The sequence below is a fragment of the Canis aureus genome, chromosome 8, assembly GCF_053574225.1.
Source record: "Canis aureus isolate CA01 chromosome 8, VMU_Caureus_v.1.0, whole genome shotgun sequence".
NCBI classification, from domain to species: domain Eukaryota; kingdom Metazoa; phylum Chordata; class Mammalia; order Carnivora; family Canidae; genus Canis; species Canis aureus.
The window spans coordinates 37,399,572-37,419,393 of record NC_135618.1 but is presented as its reverse complement, the minus strand read 5'-3'; the positions used below and the strand labels follow the sequence as shown (position 1 = coordinate 37,419,393).

The 19,822-nt window shown below is 48.3% G+C and overlaps 1 protein-coding gene across 2 annotated transcripts in view; it reads right to left on the bottom strand.

The window, feature by feature from the left end:
* The window catches only part of FAM234A (family with sequence similarity 234 member A), a 36,205-nt gene that overhangs the window by 8,727 nt on the left and 7,656 nt on the right, over positions 1–19,822 (bottom strand). The window contains exons 2-3 of one of the 2 annotated variants that reach the window (XM_077905892.1): positions 4,421–4,536; positions 727–1,027 (exon numbers count right to left, since the gene is read on the bottom strand). In XM_077905892.1, coding sequence (XP_077762018.1) covers positions 727–991 — 265 coding nt within the window. In that variant the 5' untranslated portion in view covers positions 992–1,027; positions 4,421–4,536. The remainder of the gene's footprint in view (positions 1–726; positions 1,028–4,420; positions 4,537–19,822) is intronic. The other variant, XM_077905893.1, reaches the window with a different exon arrangement.

The following is a 19,822-nucleotide window of genomic DNA, read 5'->3' as shown; positions in this document are numbered from 1 at the left end:
GTCATGTGCACAGGAAGCCTGTTCAGCCCCAGAGAGAAGCGGGGGACACGCTGTAACCGACAGATGGGCCTCAGTGAGAGAAGCTGGACCAGGACACAGGTCACGTGATCCTGTTCACGGGCCAAGTCCACAGAAGGCAAGACTGAAGGCAGGAGGCAACTGGTGGCAGCCTGGGCTGGGGGACGGGGCTGCTGGAATCTTTGGAAACGGGACCGTGCTGACAGTTACACAGCTGCTCCATGAATAGACTAAAAGTCATGGAGGCGCATACGTAAAACAAGTGACTGATCTGTCGTACAGATTATGCTTCAATAAAAGCTGCAGAAAACCAACATACTTTATTCCTCCCTCTCAAAATTAAGCTTCAGACTCTGAGACCTAACTGAGAAAGTCCCTTGGCTGCAGGAGACACCCAGCAGCGTGGCACGACAGGCCCAGGCCGCGGCATTTACACCCTCCACTGCTCCCACTCGCGACCAAGCCAGGAGTCCAGAGAAAGGCTGACTCGGGGCTTTTCACGAAGGCTGGTTCTGCGGGAGACACGGGGCGCGTCGCAGTCAGCGCTGCCGGCCGCAGTTGGTGGAGCCCGTCACAAACCTGGCCCCGAGATCTGCGGTTTCTTTAAATTCCAAAACGTGGTCAAACGGGCGCCTCCCTTGGTGCACACAGCCCGGGGCCTGCCGGTGCCCCCCGCACCCCACCCCAGGACCGGGCCCCGGGGCACACCTGCCGCGCTGTAGTCTATCCGCCACATCCCCTGCGACACGGGCCGTTCCGGGCACGGGATGATGAACGAAACCACGAACACTACGAACAGGCAGACAAACAGTGAAAGAAAAAACACAACGGTGCGGCACCGGGAGAGGCGGGGCTGCCGGGGCGAGCTTTTCAGCTTCTCGTCTGTGTGGCCCGGGTTTCCCGGGGTCTCGGGCAGCCTCTTGTCTTCGTTCCTCAGGGGGTGGATTTCGGCTTCTAGGTCCTTGCTGTCCATCGTCACATGCACATCCCAGAGCTCCGCTCCTGGTCGCTGCGTCAATAGAACAGGGACAGTCACACGGCTGCCGCCCCCCAGGCCTCCCGGGGCCCTGCCCTGTGCGGCCTCCCCGCGTGGGTGCGGCCGTCACTGGACCATCAGCCCGAGAAGCAAAAGCTAAATGTTGATGGTGTCGCGGATGCCACCCACGACGGTCTAACTGGCAGACTGGTTGTGCAGAGCCAGCGGGTGGGGATATTTTCATCCCGAACCCCCCCACACCCCACCCCCGGCGTCGCCTCTGGTGCTGGGGCGGCGGCAGGTCATACACCCACCGCAAGGCGTTAACTAAGCCCCGTGGGCCCACAGACCGCACCGTGGCCAGCACCCCCACGGGGCCGCCCCGGAGGGCTGAGCCCCGAGGAGAGCAGGCGACAGCGAAGGTGGCTCTGCTCGCCAGCCAGCCTGTGCTCACTGTGCTAAATGGGCAAACGACTTGACATGACCACGCCCCGTTTCCTTGTTTATTTATTTATTTATTTTTGTTTATTTATTTTTAAGATTGTATTTATTTATTCATGAGAGACACAGAGAGAGAGGGAGAGACACAGGCAGAGGGAGAAGCAGGCTTCCTGCGGGGAGCCCGACTCGGGACTTGATCCCAGGCCCGGGGGTCATGACCTGAACCAAAGGCAGCCTTTAACCACTGAGCCCCCCCCCCTCCCCCGGCGTCCCACCCCATGTCCTTACTTGTAAAAGGAATCCAGCATCTGTTTTGAGGGCTGCTGGAAGGATGTAGGTCGCAGATTCATATAAAGCACTCCTCACAGCGCCTGACATTAAGCACTCAAACGCTAGCTGACTGTTACTAATAATGACGCACGACGTGCTGGATGTCCACGGAGGAGGCAGTGGACAGCAGGCGACGGGTTCGGGGGCCCTGCCTGTGGCTGGGTGGACATCGGTGACCGTGCAGGGCCCGCCTGCAGGCACCCTGGGAAATGGGGCAGGGACGCTTCTGGGGACGGCCAGGCCGCAGCACAGAGTGTGCATGGGGCCCTGCAGCTGGAAACCAGCATCCATCCCTGGGTTCCTTACACACGAGAAAGGCAGGTTTGTCTGCCTGGTGTGAGGCAAGGTATCTGCTGTTCGGGTCTTTTTTAAACCGCCAAACCAGTGTCCTAACAAATGCACTGTGTCGAGAGAACAAAAGGGCCTATGGGTCTGAGTTGTCAGCCTTGTGGACCCAAGAAGGTGGACGGTACAGGCCTCAAAGGGAGGATGAGACCAGCGGCAGGTGACCGATGGAGGCTGGTAGCTCAGAGTGGCCCCCCAAGGACAGCTTATGGAAGATGGGAGGAGACCAGAGACGGCTGGTTTTTCGGATAAACTTTTTACTTTCTGACTTTAACTGGTTTTCTCTATATAATTAAAACAATTCATTTAAACACCTGTGTGTAGCCACTTGGGTGGTCCAACTCTTGGTTTTGGCTCAGGTCATGCTCTCAAGGTCGGGGGATCGGCCCAGCGTCGGGAGCCCCTCTCGGCCCCACCCCACAACCTGTGTACATCCCCATAAGGTTAGCTTTAAACACAAAAAAGTGAAAGATGACGAGTGCTGTTGAGCGTGTGGAGCAGGTGGGCCCCTGTGTGCTGCTGGTGGGAATGTAACCCGGTGCCAGCTGCTGGGGAAACCACCTGACAGATCCTCAAAGTTTAAACAGAGGTACCGGTGATCCAGCGATTCCACTTCTTGGGGTACACCCAAGAGAGCCGGAAATGGACTCACACAAAAACTTACAAAGGTTCAAGGCTTCATTCTCTGTAACAACCCAGATCATCCCTCACCAGACGGATAAACACAACACAGCAAATCCACACAATGGAATAGTACTTGCCATAAAAGGAATGGAGCGTGACACCTACTGCAGGGTTGGAAGCCTCTCTGTCCCGCGAGATGCCCGGACAGAGAGAGGGCCCGGGCTAGGGCATGGGCTAGGGCTCCATGTACGTGAAATGTCCAGGACAGGCAAATCCACAGCGGGAGAAAGTAGACAGGTGGCTCCGGGGCTGGGGGCACCGTGAGCCGCTACTAATGTGCAGGGTTCCTGGGTGATGAGAGTGGTGGCCATGACTACAAACACTGTGACTGCACTCACGTCACTAATGGTAGATTCTTTAAAAATTTTTTATTTATTTATGATAGTCACACAGAGAGAGAGAGAGAGAGGGGCAGAGACACAGGCAGAGGGAGAAGCAGGCTCCATGCACCGGGAGTCCGATGTGGGATTCGATCCTGGGTCTCCAGGATCGCGCCCTGAGCCAAAGGCAGGCGCTAAACTGCTGCACCACCCAGGGATCCCCACTAATGGTAGATTTTACGTTAGGTGCATTTACCACGATTTAAAGAGAGACCCAAGCAAATCTGTGTGCATTCTCCTTCATGCTGAGACAGGAGGGCTAAGGTCTTGGAAGTCAGAAGAGGTGTGGCCGACTAAGGCAGTGAGCTGCACACAGGGGAATCAAACAATGACTCATGACCAGGGACCTCATTAAACCCAAGCACCTGACACGGGTGCAGAGGTGGGACAGGGATTTCTGGAGGTGTAACCAGGGAGAGAGCCTGCAGTCAGGCTCAGTCCACAGAGAAGCTGCTTATTCAGCAGATCTAGATGCTGTGCCCCAAGGAGAGGGCATCTGACGTATCTACCTTGGGAAAAGGAAAGAAATCACGATGCTGAAATTCTTAATCTTTAGGGGTGCCCGGTAGCTCAGTCCGTCGGGTTTCAGCTCAGGCCGTGGGATCAAGCCATGCATCAGGCTCTGTACTCAGCAGGGCCTCTGCTCTAGGTTCTCTCCCCCTCTCCCTCTGCCCCTCCTTGCACATGCACTCGCACTCTCTCAAATAATACTTAAAACCTTAAAAAAAGGGATCCCTGGGTGGCGCAGCGGTTTGGCGCCTGCCTTTGGCCCAGGGCGCGATCCTGGAGACCCGGGATCGAATCCCACATTGGGCTCCCGGTGCATGGAGCCTGCTTCTCCCTCTGCCTGTGTCTCTGCCTCTCTCTCTCTCTCCGTGTGACTATCATGAATAAATAAAAAAATTTAAAAAAAAAATCTTAAAAAAAGGGGGATCCCTGGGTGGTGCAGAGGTTCGGCGCCTGCCTTTGGCCCAGGGCGCGATCCTGGAGACCCGGGATCGAGTCCCACGTCAGGCTCCCGGTACATGGAGCCTGCTTCTCCCTCTGCCAATGTCTCTGCCTCTCTCTCTCTCTCTCTCTCTGTGTGACTATCATAAATAAAAATTAAAAAAAAAAAAATCTTAAAAAAAAAGGCTCTGTCTTTAAAGAGCACACTGTCCACCGGGGCACAGTGGGAAGGCACCCTAAGACTCTCCATCCAAGAACGAGGGGCTCCCTTCAAAGGGACGCGAGTACCCACACCTACCTGGTGGAGGAGCAAGAGGGGATGTGCTCAGCATCAGCTCCTGAACTGGGACGGCCGCCGGCACACCTGGTGACTGGGTCTGGACGGGGAATCTGCTTTCATCAGCCCAGGCAGACCTAAGGGTGGTGAAGCCATTGGTGAAGTACGCTGGCTGAGGGACACGGGTCCTCAGCAGTGGCTTCACATCGGAGTCCCCTTCACGGCCCTGAGGCCACAGCCCGACCACATCTGGACTGGGCCAAGCAGCCCGAATGATTCCAGGAACAGCCAAGTGAAGCAGCACGGCCGGCTGGGAAGCCTGCTTTCTGTGGCTCTGGCCACCACCTCGTCCCAGTCTCCTGGGCCCTGGCGGAGACCCCGCCCCCACGCAGAGCCTGCTGAGACCTCTGCAACCCTGTCACCAGAGGCTATTTTCTGGGTGTTCTTCTCCTTGGAGCTCTTGGCAAGTTTAGGCGAGTGAAGTCAGATGCAGATCCCAACCCATGAGGGCAGACCGCTCCTTTCCTGAGCAGTCTCTGAATCCCTAAGTGACGTGGGACCTGAAGGCTGAGCGCAGAGGACAGTGCATTACAAGTATTACTGATGTTGAGTTTCCAGGTCAGCAGTAAATACACGTGAGACATCTGAAAGGTGTACAGGTGGAAGTCTCCCTCCTGGGCCCAAGACGGATGCGTGTTACTGGTTTCTTATACGTCCCTCCAGAAATCATTCATTCATTCATTCATTCATTTATTCATTTAGAGAGAGGAGAGAGAGAGAGAGAGAATCTCAAGCAGACTTCCACTGAGTGTGGAGCTGGACACGGGGCTCAATCTCACACCCTGAGATGGTGACCTGAGGCGTAATCAAAAGTCAGATGCTTAACTGACTATACCACTCAGGCACTCCCCCACACAAATTATTTTTATGTAATAAAAGTGATTTTTGCGTGTTGGCTATATTTAGTTTTATATAGTACATTATTTTTAGGCCTTCATTTATTGGGTAGAAAACTTAGAAAGAAAAGCATTCCCGGTTACTGCGGGGGCTGAATCCAGGTTTCTAGAGCTGGCCCCGCCACTGGGGCTGTTCCTCCTGGGGCCTCACAGGGTAAACAACCCCCACTGAGCCCTGTACCAGGCAGGGGGCAGAGCAGCTCCCCCAAGTGCTAACACCTGAAAATAAGCACAACAGGCCCCTCCCCCAGAAGACCAGCCAGACGGACAAGTTCCAGGGGAAGATACTTCCCCGTGGTTCTTTTTTTCTTTTTTTTTTGTTGTTTTGTTTTGTTTTGTTTTGCTTTTTGATTTGTTTCCTTCCCCCACCCCTTTTTTCCTTTCTTTTTCTTTCTCCTTTTCTTTTTTTTTCTTCCTTTTTTTTTCTCTTTCTCTTTTCTTTCCTTCTTTCTCTCCTCTCTTTTTCTCCTTTACCCAATACAACTTGCTTTTGGCCACTCTGCACTGAGCAAAATGACTAGAAGGAAAACCTCACCTCAAAAGAAAGAATCAGAAACAGTCCTCTCTCCCACAGAGTTACAAAATCTGGATTACAATTCAATGTCAGAAAGCCAATTCAGAAGCACTATTATACAGCTACTGGTGGCTCTAGAAAAAAGCATAAAGGACTCAAGAGACATCATGACTGTAGAATTTAGAGCTAATCAGGCAGAAATTAAAAATCAATTGAATGAGATGCAATCCAAACTAGAAGTCCTAACGACGAGGGGTAACGAGGTGGAAGAACAAGTGAGTGACATAGAAGACAAGTTGATAGCAAAGAGGGAAACTGAGGAAAAAAGAGACAAACAATTAAAAGACCATGAAGATAGATTAAGGGAAATAAACGACAGACTGAGGAAGAAAAACCTACGTTTAATTGGTGTTCCCGAGGGCGCCGAAAGGGCCAGAGGGCCAGAATATGTATTTGAACAAATTCTAGCTGAAAACTTTCCTAATCTGGGAAGGGAAACAGGCATTCAGATCCAGGAAATAGATCCCCCCCTAAAATCAATAAAAACCGTTCAACACCTCGACATTTAATAGTGAAGCTTGCAAATTCCAAAGATAAAGAGAAGATCCTTAAAGCAGCAAGAGACAAGAAATCCCTGACTTTTATGGGGAGGAGTATTAGGGTAACAGCAGACCTCTCCACAGAGACCTGGCAGGCCAGAAAGGGCTGGCAGGATATATTCAGGGTCCTAAAGGAGAAGAACATGCAACTAAGAATACTTTATCCAGCAAGGCTCTCATTCAGAATGGAAGGAGAGATAAAGAGCTTCCAAGACAGGCAGGAACTGAAAGAATATGTGACCTCCAAACCAGCTCTGCAAGAAATTTTAAGGGGGACTCTTAAAATTCCCCTTTAAGAAGAAGTTCAGTGGAACAATCCACAAAAACAAGGACTGAATAGATATCATGATGACACTAAACTCATATCTGTCAATAGTAACTCTGAATGTGAATGGGCTTAATGACCCCATCAAAAGGTGCAGGGTGTCAGACTGGATAAAAAAGCAGGACCCATCTATTTGCTGTCTACAAGAGACTCATTTTAGACAGAAGGACACCTACAGCCTGAAAATAAAAGGTTGGAGAACCATTTACCATTCGAATGGTCCTCAAAAGAAAGCAGGGGTAGCCATCCTTATATCAGATAAACTAAAACTTACCCCGAAGACTGTAGTGAGAGATGAAGAGGGACACTATATCATACTTAAAGGATCTATCCAACAAGAGGACTTAACAATCCTCAATATATATGCCCCCAACGTGGGAGCTGCCAAATATATAAATCAATTATTAACCAAAGTGAAGAAATACTTAGATAATAATACACTTACACTTGGTGACTTCAATCTAGCTCTTTCTATACTCAATAGGTCTTCTAAGCACAACATCTCCAAAGAAACGAGAGCTTTAAATGATACACTGGACCAGATGGATTTCACAGATATCTGCAGAACTTTACATCCAAACTCAACTGAATACACATTCTTCTCAAGTGCACATGGAACTTTCTCCAGAATGGACCACATACTGGGTCACAAATCGGGTCTGAACCGATACCAAAAGATTGGGATCGTCCCCTGCATAATCTCAGACCATAGTGCCTTGAAATTAGAACTAAATCACAACAAGAAGTTTGGAAGGACCTCAAACACATGGAGGTTAAGGACCATCCTGCTAAAAGATGAAAGGGTCAACCAGGAAATTAAGGAAGAATTAAAAAGATTCATGGAAACTAATGAGAATGAAGATACAACCGTTCAAAATCTTTGGGATGCAGCAAAAGCAGTCCTAAGGGGGAAATACATCGCAATACAAGCATCCATTCAAAAAGTGGAAAGAACTCAAATACAAAAGCTAACCTTACACATAAAGGAGCTAGAGAAAAAACAGCAAATAGATCCTACACCCAGCAGAAGAAGAGAGTTAATAAAGATTCGAGCAGAACTCAACGAAATCGAGACCAGAAGAACTGTGGAACAGATCGACAAAACCAGGAGTTGGTTCTTTGAAAGAATTAATAAGATAGATAAACCATTAGCCAGCCTTATTAAAAAGAAGAGAGAAAAGACTCAAATTAATAAAATCATGAATGAGAAAGGAGAGATCACTACCAACACCAAGGAAATACAAACGCTTTTAAAAACATATTATGAACAGCTATACGCCAATAAATTAGGCAATCTAGAAGAAATGGACGCATTCTTGGAAAGCCACAAACTACCAAAACTGGAACAGGAAGAAATAGAAAACCTGAACAGGCCAATAACCAGGGAGGAAATTGAAGCAGTCATCAAAAACCTCCCAAGACACAAGAGTCCAGGGCCAGATGGCTTCCCAGGGGAATTCTATCAAACGTTTAAAGAAGAAACCATACCTATTCTCCTAAAGCTGTTTGGAAAGATAGAAAGAGATGGAGTACTTCCAAATTCGTTCTATGAGGCCAGCATCACCTTAATTCCAAAACCAGACAAAGACCCCACCAAAAAGGAGAATTACAGACCAATATCCCTGATGAACATGGATGCAAAAATTCTCAACAAGATACTGGCAAATAGGATCCAACAATACATTAAGAAAATTATTCACCATGACCAAGTAGGATTTATCCCCGGGACACAAGGCTGGTTCAACACCCGTAAAACAATCAATGTGATTCATCATATCAGCAAGAGAAAAACCAAGAACCATATGATCCTCTCATTAGATGCAGAGAAAGCATTTGACAAAATACAGCATCCATTTCTGATCAAAACTCTTCAGAGTGTAGGGATAGAGGGAACATTCTTCAACATCTTAAAAGCCATCTACGAAAAGCCCACAGCAAATATCATTCTCAATGGGGAAGCACTGGGAGCCTTTCCCCTAAGATCAGGAACAAGACAGGGATGTCCACTCTCACCACTGCTATACAACATAGTACTGGAAGTCCTAGCCTCAGCAATCAGACAACAAAAAGACATTAAAGGCATTCAAATTGGCAAAGAAGAAGTCAGACTCTCCCTCTTCGCCGATGACATGATACTCTACATAGAAAACCCAAAAGCCTCCACCCCAAGATTGCTAGAACTCATACAGCAATTCGGTAGCGTGGCAGGATACAAAATCAATGCCCAGAAATCAGTGGCATTTCTATACACTAACAATGAGACTGAAGAAAGAGAAATTAAGGAGTCAATCCCATTTACAATTGCACCCAAAAGCATAAGATACCTAGGAATAAACCTAACCAAAGATGTAAAGGATCTATACCCGCAAAACTATAGAACACTTCTGAAAGAAATTGAGGAAGACACAAAGAGATGGAAAAATATTCCATGCTCATGGATTGGCAGAATTAATATTGTGAAAATGTCAATGTTACCCAGGGCAATATACACGTTTAATGCAATCCCTATCAAAATACCATGGACTTTCTTCAGAGAGTTAGAACAAATTATTTTAAGATTTGTGTGGAATCAGAAAAGACCCCGAATAGCCAGGGGAATTTTAAAAAAGAAAACCATTATCTGGGGGCATCACAATGCCAGATTTCAGGTTGTACTACAAAGCTGTGGTCATCAAGACAGTGTGGTACTGGCACAAAAACAGACACATAGATCAATGGAACAGAATAGAGAACCCAGAAGTGGACCCTGAACTTTATGGTCAACTAATATTCGATAAAGGAGGAAAGACTATCCATTGGAAGAAAGACAGTCTCTTCAATAAATGGTGCTGGGAAAATTGGACATCCACATGCAGAAGAATGAAACTAGACCACTCTCTTTCACCACACAAAGATAAACTCAAAATGGATAAAAGATCTAAATGTGAGACAAGATTCCATCAAAAATCCTAGAGGAAAAAAAAAAAAAAATTCCTAGAGGAGAACACAGGCAACACCCTTTTTGAACTCGGCCACGGTAACTTCTTGCAAGATACATCCACGAAGGCAAAAGAAACAAAAGCAAAAATGAACTATTGGGACTTCATCAAGATAAGAAGCTTTTGCACAGCAAAGGATACAGTCAACAAAACTAAAAGACAACCTACAGAATGGGAGAAGATATTTGCAAATGACATAGCAGATAAAGGGCTAGTTTCCAAGATCTGTAAAGAACTTATTAAACTCAACACCAAAGAAACAAACAATCCAATCATGAAATGGGCAAAAGACATGAACAGAAATCTCACAGAGGAAGACATAGACATGGCCAACATGCATATGAGAAAATGCTCTGCATCACTTGCCATCAGGGAAATACAAATCAAAACCACAATGAGATCCCACCTCACACCAGTGAGAATGGGGAAAATTAACAAGGCAGGAAACAACAAATGTTGGAGAGGATGCGGAGAAAAGGGAACCCTCCTGCACTGTTGGTGGGAATGTGAACTGGTGCAGCCATTCTGGAATACTGTGTGGAGGTTCCTCAAAGAGTTAAAAATAGACCTGCCCTACGACCCAGCAATTGCACTGTTGGGGATTTACCCCAAAGATACAAATGCAATGAAACGCCGGGACACCTGCACCCCGATGTTTATAGCCGCAATGGCCACAATAGCCAAACTGTGGAAGGAGCCTCGGTGTCCAATGAAAGATGAATGGATAAAGAAGATGTGGTTTATGTATACAATGGAATATTACTCAGCTATTAGAAATGACAAATACCCACCACTTGCTTCAACGTGGATGGAACTGGAGGGTATTATGCTGAGTGAAGTAAGTCAGTCGGAGAAGGACAAACATTATATGTTCTCATTCATGTGGGTAATATAAATAATAGTGAAAGGGAATATAAGAGAAGGGAGAAGAAAAAAAAAAAAGAAAAGCATTCCCAACTAATATTCTCTTTAGAGTTATATGAGTCAAACTACAAATAAAATACTAAGGTACGATTGAGGTGGGATCACTGATAATCTTAAACTAGTTTCTCACAAATTCGTTTTGATTTCAGGTCAGTTTATGACCTTCTACAAATGTCTTAATGGCTGGATCACAGTTTTTGTTTTTTTTTGTTTTTTTAAAGATTTTATTTATTTATTAATGAGAGACCCAGAGAGAGAGAGAGAGGCAGAGACGCAGGCAGAGGGAGAAGCAGGCTCCTGCAGGAAGCCTGACATGGGACTCCATCTAGGGACCCCAGGGTCACGCCCTGGGCTGAAGGGAGAAACCTAATCGCTGAGCCCCCCAGGCGTCCCTATTTTCTCTATTTTTAAAGTAATCTCTGTGCCCAACGTGGGGCTCAAATGCAGGACCCCGAGACCAAGAATGGCATGCTTCACCCACTGAGCTAGGCAGGAGCCCCAGGCCATTTTCACTTTTCACACACCGGACAGGGTAGCCCCGGTGGCGCAGCAGTTTAGCGCCGCCTGCAGCTCAGGGTGTGATCCTGGAGACCCTGGATCGAGTCCCATATTGGGCTCCCTGCATCATGGGGCCTGCTTCTCCCTCTGCCTGTGTCTCTGTCTGTCTCTCTCATGAATAAATAAATAAAATATTAACAAACAAACACAGGACATCTTTTCGTTTTAGGGGAGGTAGGTGGGGGTAGAGGCAGAGGGACAGGGAGACAGAATCTCAAGCAGGCTCCACACTCAGCGGGGAGCCCAATGCAGGGCGCAGGGCCACACCATGAGATCATGACCTGAGCCAAAACCGAGAGTCGGATGCTTAACGGACAGATCCCCTCCAGGGCCCCAACACACGGCACCTTTAAGCAAGTGCATGGAAAGGTCTATTACTGGCAGAACTGGTTCAATGACCACTTGTGATCGATTACAAGACATTTGATGGAGATCAGCACTGTGAATAGCGTGTGTTGTGAGTCACAAAATCACAGAACATTCCGTCAAGCTCTGGAACCTGTATATACTTTGGGGCCATAGGAGCTGATAGTTTTATTTATAATCTTGTAAACTGCTATTTATGTATGAAACAAAGAGGAAAACATATGGGGAAGGGGTTGTGTTGACAGAGAGATTCTTTACTGTGTGACTGTTCTTCAATGTAAACATTTTTAGTACAAACTTAAGGGCATCAAGTAAAGTAATACAATCCCACGGAGTGTCCGCTGCCAAAGACAAAAATAAAACCAATCTCGTTTAAAAAAAGAGAAAGATTATTAGCACCCAAATTAAAGAACCCTGAATATGCATCCAAATGGTCTAAAATACGAAAAACTGTCGATTTTGAAGCTGGGTCTGGTAGGCAGCTCTACCTCCTTTGTGCCTTGCGGCTTTCGGCAGACGTGGTAACGAAGGCGGGATCTCCTCATCCAGCTACGGGTTTCTCACTGGGAAGGTGAGGAGATGTCTGCGAAGAGCCCACTCCATGCCCCTGGCCACTGTCACCACATCCTGCGCGTCTACTTTCTCCAGACGCCGGGACACCAGACCCGGCTCGCTCGCCGCCTCCCTCCTGTGAAACGTACTGCCTCACGTCTGGAGCTGCCCAGGGCCCAGCGGGCCATGCATGACCTTCCGAGAGCCTGAGCTTCTGGAAGCAGCACAGGCTCTGCGTGAAGATCCCCAAAGCCTTCCGGCGAGGTCTGGTGAGCTGCCACCCTCAGGAACGGCCTCTGTCAGGGTGCTTGACGAAGCGCATCCCCCTCCCACTGGTGGTTTACAGGTGATTCAGGTGGCCTGGAAATGAATGCTTTTACTCAACAGTCACATATACATTTATGTTTTAAAGATTTATTTGAGAGAAAGAGAGAGAGAGAGACTGCAAGTAGGGGAGAGACACAGGGACAGAAAGAATCTCAAGCAGACTCCCTGCCGAGCGTGGAGCCCGACATGGTCGCACGACCCTGACATCACGACCTGAGCTGAAACCAAGGGTCAGAAGCTTAATGGACTGAGCCGTCCGGGCGTCCCTGCCACATCCATAGTTTTCACAGGTGACTTTCCACATATGGTTAAGTCCTTGTGGTCTTAGGTATCTGTTAACTGATCCACTTTCCTTTGCTGTTTATTTTGAGATTACTGGTATAGAGGAGGTTGCAAAGATTACCCTGACAGGTCTGGTCTTGCCCTCCAGCCAGTGTCCCCTGTCGTCACAGCACAACTACAGCATCAAAACCAGAAAACGGTTTTTCTAAATGGCGGGTGCCATTTTATCGTGTGCATGCACTCGTGCGTGTCAGCATACAGAACCATTCCAACACAAGTCTCTCTGGTGTGAGCTCTTTAGAGTCATACCCACCAAGGCCTCCCCGCCATCTCTAACCTCTGGCCATCACAGATCTGTTCTCCACTTCAAAAATTTTGTCATTTTGAGAATGTTATGTAAACAGTCACAGTGCCTGAACTTCAAAACTGGCTTTCTAAAAAAAAAAAAAAAAGAAATTGGCTTTCTTCACTCATGATGCCCCTGAGGTCCACCTACGTTGTCCATTACTTTTTTTTTTTCCAAAGATTTTATTTATCCATGAGAGACACAGAAAGAGGCAGAGACACAGGTAGACGGAGAAGCTGGCTCCATGCAGGGAGTCGATGCAGGACTCGATCCCGGAACTCCAGGATCACGCCCTGGGCTGAAGGCAGGTGCCAAACCGCTGAGCCACCCAGGGATCCCCTGATCCTTTTTCCATTATACAGTGTTCCACTCTGTCCATGGTTATTTTATTTTTAAATTATTTATTTATGTGAGATAGAGGGAGAGGGTGCACATGCATGAGTTGGGGGAAGCTACAGAGAGAGAGAAAGAGAAGCAGGCTCCCCGCCCCCCTCCATCAGGGAACCCAATGCAGGGCAGGATCCCAGGACCCTGAGATCATGACCCAAGCCAAAGGCAGCCGCCCAGCCGACCAAGCCACCCAGGTGCCCCCAGGTCCTTAGTTATTTTCTTAGTTATTCCTCTTTTTTTTTTTTCCCTAAGATTTTATCTATTTATTCATGAGAGACACAGAGAGAGAGCGAGAAAGGCAGAGACACAGGCAGAGGGAGGAGCAGGCTCCATGCAGGGAGCCTGATGCAGGACTGGATCCCGGGACACTAGGATCAGGCCCTGGGCCGAAGGCAGGAGCCAAACCCACTGAGCCACTCAGGGATCCCGAGTTACTCCTCTTTTGATTAAAGTTTGCATGGTTTATCTTTTCCTATCCTTTCACTTTCAATCCACCTGTATCATTAAATATATACGAAATATTATTTATCCAAGTAATCTCTAAACACAACATGGGTCCTGAACTCATGACTCTCAGATCAAGAGTCATACACTGTTCTGAGCAAACCAGGGCACCCCACAAACCATCATATTTGAAGTAGGTTTCTTTCAGACAGCATATGGGTCAACTTTTTTTCTATAAATACACTCTAACAATCTTTTATTTTCCTTTTTTTTAAGATTTATTTATTCATGATAGAGAGGCAGAGACACAGGAGGAGGGAGAAGTAGGCTCCATGCTGGGAGCCCGACAAGGACTCGATCCCGTTGATCGGTGATCGTGCCCTGACAAAGGCAGGCGTTAAACCGCTGAGCCACCCAGGGATCCCCCAGACATTTTCTTTTAAGGAAATCATGGATATGTTAGGCCTTTAATCTGCCTTTTTGTTTTGTTGGTTCCCTGTCTTTTGTGTCTTGTTTTTCTCCTTCCTGACTTCCTATGGTTGCTTAACGTCATGTAGAATTCTAGTTGCTTTGGCGCTCGCGGTTTGCTTAGATTGAGTGGCTGCTCTGGGTATCACATTAGACACACTTAACTTATCACAATGACTGGCGTCAGCATTTTACTGACTCAGACAGAAGCAGGAAAACCTTACATCCCTGTGTCCTCCGACCTCCTCCTGGACAGCCCCTTCCTCCACAGACACTGAGAACCACAGGAGTGTAACACATCCTGCTTCAACCACCAAACATGACTCAGGAAAGTTTACTGGATTTACTCATAGTTTTGCTTTTTCTATTTTTTTCTTCCCAACACTCCAAGACCCCTTCTACCATTTCCTTTCTTTCAAGAATTTATTTGGGATCCCCAGGTGGCTCAGCAGTTTAGTGCCGCCTTCAGCCCAGGGCGTGATCCTGAGGTCCTGGGATTGAGTCCCACATCAGGCTCCCCGCATGTTGCCTGCTTCTCCCTCTGCCTGCATCTCTGCCTCTCTCTCTGTGTCTCTCATGTATAAATAAAATCTTTTTTTAAAAATAAAATAAAGTGTATGTAACAGAAGAAATGAGGAGCACCCGGCTCAGTCGGTTGAGAGGCCGATTCTTGATTTTGGCTCAGGTCACGATCTCTAGGTCATGGGTTTGAGCCCCGCATCAGGCTCTGTGCTGGGTGTGGAGTCTCCTTGGGACTCTCTCTCCCCTTGTCCCCCGTCTCCCTGCTCACACGCACTCGCTCAAAATAAATAAATAAATCCTAAAAAAAAGAGAGAAAGATTCTCTCTCCCTTTCCCTCTGCCCCTCCACCCCACTTGTGCTCTCTCTCCCCCTCTCAAATAAATAAATAGAAGTGAGTTGACTAAAGAAAAGTACTACATGAAATGACTCTATAGGTAAGCTGCAAGTATGGCAGAGGTCCTGAGAGTGGTTGGTGAGTGAAGTCTGGAGGAATGCAGATGGTGGAGCAGAGAAGCTGGAACCCTCCGCCGTTGACCTGTCCCAGCTGAGATTTGCTCTCCTGAAACCAGCCCCTGATCCAGATGCTGTGGAGTCTTCCAAGTGTCTAAAGAGCACCAGTGAAGAAGCCGTATCAGGTGATTTTCACGTGCTGCTCACAGGCCTGGACGGGCCCTTCAGTGGCCCCGAAGAGCCTAACCCTAATGCCTTCCTGTTGCTAAGTCTGCCTGGAACATCCTTCCCTTTCAGGTCGCATCCATCCCTTAAGGCCCACTGCAAATGCATCTTATTTAATGAAGGCTTTTCTGATTTTTCTAACCAAATGTGACCCAAAGGCCGTCAATGTTTCTGGCTATTTGTGGGGAGTGGGGACGTCAGTCACAATTTAGGAACACTGATTTCCCACATAATCTAAGTCACAAGGAAGGGCACAATCCAGGGGAGTGGCTGGGCCTAGAGGTCCACCCCCTGTCTGGGGCACCTTGGCCATATTACCTACCCAGTCTCTATGCAAAGTCCTTGCTTGCCCAAGAGATTTTACCAAACTAGGTAGAAAGGGATTTTGTTGGCAAGATATTAGACAGTATCCAGATTCATGGGAAGGCTAGAGCAACCACACTCAGGACACAGGTGGATGACTAGAGACGCTAGGTGGCCAAGATCACAGTGAGGCCATGGTCTGAGCCCCCCTCAGACAGGGCTCCCTGGCCCCTGCCTCACCTCCCACCACCCCTCCCAGGGCAGGCGGGGCCCCCCTTCAAATTGTGGGCTTTGCAAGAACCCTGTACTCTCAGGTGGAGTGTTCCAGGTGCAGCCAGTACCCCACACCTTCACCCGTGCTCCAGAGAAGTCTGGAGACAGCAGCCGACACATAGCACAGAGTCCTATAGAAAAAGACAGCCAGGGGACCCTTGGGTGGCTCAGCAGTTGAGCGTCTGTCTTCAGCCCAGGGCGTGATCCTGGAGTCCCAGGATCGAGTCCCACGTCGGGCTCCCCGCAGGAAGCCTGCTTCTCTCTCTCTCTCCCTGGGTCTCTCATGGATAAATAAATAAAATATTTAAAAGAAAGAAAAAAGAAAAAGAGAGCCAACACTATCCTAAAGGAAGAACTTCTTTTAAATGTATAGAAATAACATGAAAATGTTACATCCAGGTTTCCTAGTCCTGCAGGCTGACCACCTAGCTGCCCGAAGACATCATGTTACACTGTGAGCAACGCCAAAGGCCAGAGACCTCATCTTGGGCAAAGTCTGACCTCAGAGGGTTATTTTTATATTGGGGTCAATAATAAAAAAATTCTGAAAAATAAAACTCTGCCTTGTAACATCTTTGACAATTCAAAAGTCTTCGTATCGCAGGGGTGACAGGAGGACCAGGCCACGCAGAGGAGACACAAGCAGCTACCATGACCACACGAAGAAATGTGCCCCTGGGGGAGGGCAAGACCCTCTTAGACGGAGGGTTCGGGTGCAGGGTGTCCCAGGACGCCGCAACCCTGGGGCCTGATGGCTAGAGGCTGGCAGGCAGCTCAGACCCCATCTCTGTGAAGAGCAAGTTGTCCCTGCATGTTTCTGTAGGAGTCACTGGCTCACTTCAATTACTTGTAACAATTTATTTTTCTGTTTTTAATCATTAATTGAGTTCCAAGACTTAGTCCCAGTGAAATTACAGATACTTTATAACATACAGATAAAGGATACTGTGATCCTTCCCCAGAGGTTTCCTGTCTTTGAGAGGAAACACACCGGAGTCCTGTAACTTCATCTACCTCAAAACCAACTGAGGTGGGCAGATGGAGAGAGGTCAGCCCACGGCTGTGGGCCCCTCAGAAGCTCACAGCAGCTGCACCCAGGAGCTCTTCGGGGAGTGGCGCTGCGCTGGGGCACTGGGGCTCTGGGGCGAGGCCAGGGCGCGGGGGGGCCCGCACTAGCCCCTCTGTCCGACGGTCAGCTCCGCACCTGACCGAACCGCGGCTGCACAAATCCAGTTGCCGCACAGACGCACATGTGAGCAGCACAGCTGAGCACGTACAGGCCGGCGAGGCAGGAGCGCGGGGCTGCAGCCCATCAAGTGCGCCAATGGCCGTTTCCTGCCTCCGATAAGACACTTGAAGGGCACGAGGACAGCTCCACACAATTTTTGTGACATCTTAAGAGTCTATAATTAGTTCAAAATAAACAGTTAAAAAAAGAAAATGAAAAAAAGAAAGCTTCTGGCAGGAGGCCGGGTCAGAGCTTCTTCCAAGCGGAGAGGGAGAACCAGCCTCCCGGCGGGCAGCCCTAGGCGGCGCCGAGGAGACCTTAGTAGAAGCTCTTTTGTTCCGGAGGCAGGGAACTCTGTGTGCTTTGTTTTGTTTGTTTTTGGCAGAATGTCAACAACCACGGGGTTCTGTGGTAACTGGAAGGCATCTCAGAGAACAGCCAAACTCCCAACAGGCTACAATTCTCTTTTTCACAATAATGACCGGCCTCCTGAAAGCCGCCCTAGCAATCATTTCCCTTCCCACTGTGGAAAAGACAGACACTCGCAGTTCGTCAGCATAACTCGCTTGCAATCACAGCCCCGGACACCAGAGCACAAAGCAAATGCCAGAGTTCACTGGGGTCACGGAAGTCCAAGGGCTCCCTGACGCCTAGGCGCCTGATGGGCTGGGAGTCTGCTCTGCTAAACAGCCTCTACGCCCTGCCCTGGAGGGCTTGCTTCAGAAAACGTGTGCCCTCCCAAGACACAGCTTTGACCAGAAACGCCCTCTGCGGGCCCAGGTAAGACTTTCCTGGAATGACAATCACCAGCCACCACGGAAACCCAGCTACAGCAGAGGCTTTCTGTTAAAACACAGGACCAAAAACAGGCCAACCACCAGAAGTTGCCTCCAACCTATGGTTAACCTATTATGACTTACGAGTGGATGCCCAGACCCAGAACTTTCACTTTCCCATGCTTACCTGGGGTTCTCGGGGCTCTTTCTGGTGCAGAATGAGAAAACTTTCAAAGGAAAGAACACGAAGAATGTCTTTCCAGATGAAGTCTACCCCGACTGGACTCCCCACCTGGCTTTTTCAGTCTCGGCTTCATACGTACCCGAACACACCACAGGGTGTGTTCTTTACCCTTTTGTCTAAAACCACAACTTCTGTTAAGTTCCCCATAAAGAGGGAATAAGAGAAATTCAAAAGGTATTTTGCCTCTGATAACACAATGAAACCTCTAGAATCAAGAGCCTGGAACATCCCTGACACTGTGTGCATGTTTATGCATCAGTCCTCATCTGCCAGCGGAGGAAAGACCCACAGCCACAGGTCTGTGGCTTGAAATAGGCACACCCACCTAACAGAGGCTTCTGCAAGTCCCCCCAGGACATGATGTGCACCTGTGCCTTAGAGACATTAGATGTGAGAAGAGAGCCTAGTGGACTGGTACCATGTTAACCCCAAGTCAGTTAAGTCCAAAAGGGGAACAGTCCATATCTATGAAATTAAATGAACACTTTCCAGCTACCAAAATGGAAGGAAGAGCTTTTCATCTAACATAAAAGCTGTTACGATATAAAAGGTGAAGAAAAGACAATACAGGAAAAGGGTCTTGATGTAAAGAGACACGCACCCAGTACCTGTTTGGATCCGCTCTGGCCTGGACCAGAAAATAAGCCAACACGATTTGGAGGCAGGCATTGACTGGGATTTTCTCCCATCAATTCTGAGTTGTTAATGGGAAAACTGAAAGTCCACTTTTTAACTTAATGTAAAAGAAAGAGAAATGAGAAATGTTAACAGATAAGAAAGAAAATGTATGAAAAGATGTGACTCTTAAGGACAGGTGGAGCAACAGAGGCACACGGCCCATGCGCATGGCTTCCCCGCACAGGACTGACCTGCTCCAGGGAGCTGCAGGAACCAGACACCCAGGCACTCAGCTTCCCCGGGCGTGCCCGCCAAGGCCACCAAAGCTGCCACCTTTGCCACACTGGCCACACCTGTGGCGCCAGGGTGCAAGCTCCAATCATGGGTGAGGATAAAACCAAACAGTTCACGTGGATCATCAACATATCAAGGGGGCAGGAATACCACCACCTGTTTGCAGAAGACGCAATCACAGCCCCAGACACTGGAGCACACCGGACCCAGGAGCTCTTTGGGGAGCCCCAGACACTGGAGCACACCGGACCCAGGAGCTTTCGGAGCTGTTTCTCCGAAAGCTCTTTCCCAACAGTTTGCTAAGTCAGAACAGAAAAATTAGAAGTCTCACTCTAATTATTAATGGATTAAGAAAGTATAAAAATTGTAGCAAGGGCAGAAAGAAACCCATTAGGACGAGTAACCAGCAATTCTACAGACATGGAAGTTGGGGGGAGGGTCCAGTTTTTTAAAGTAAACTT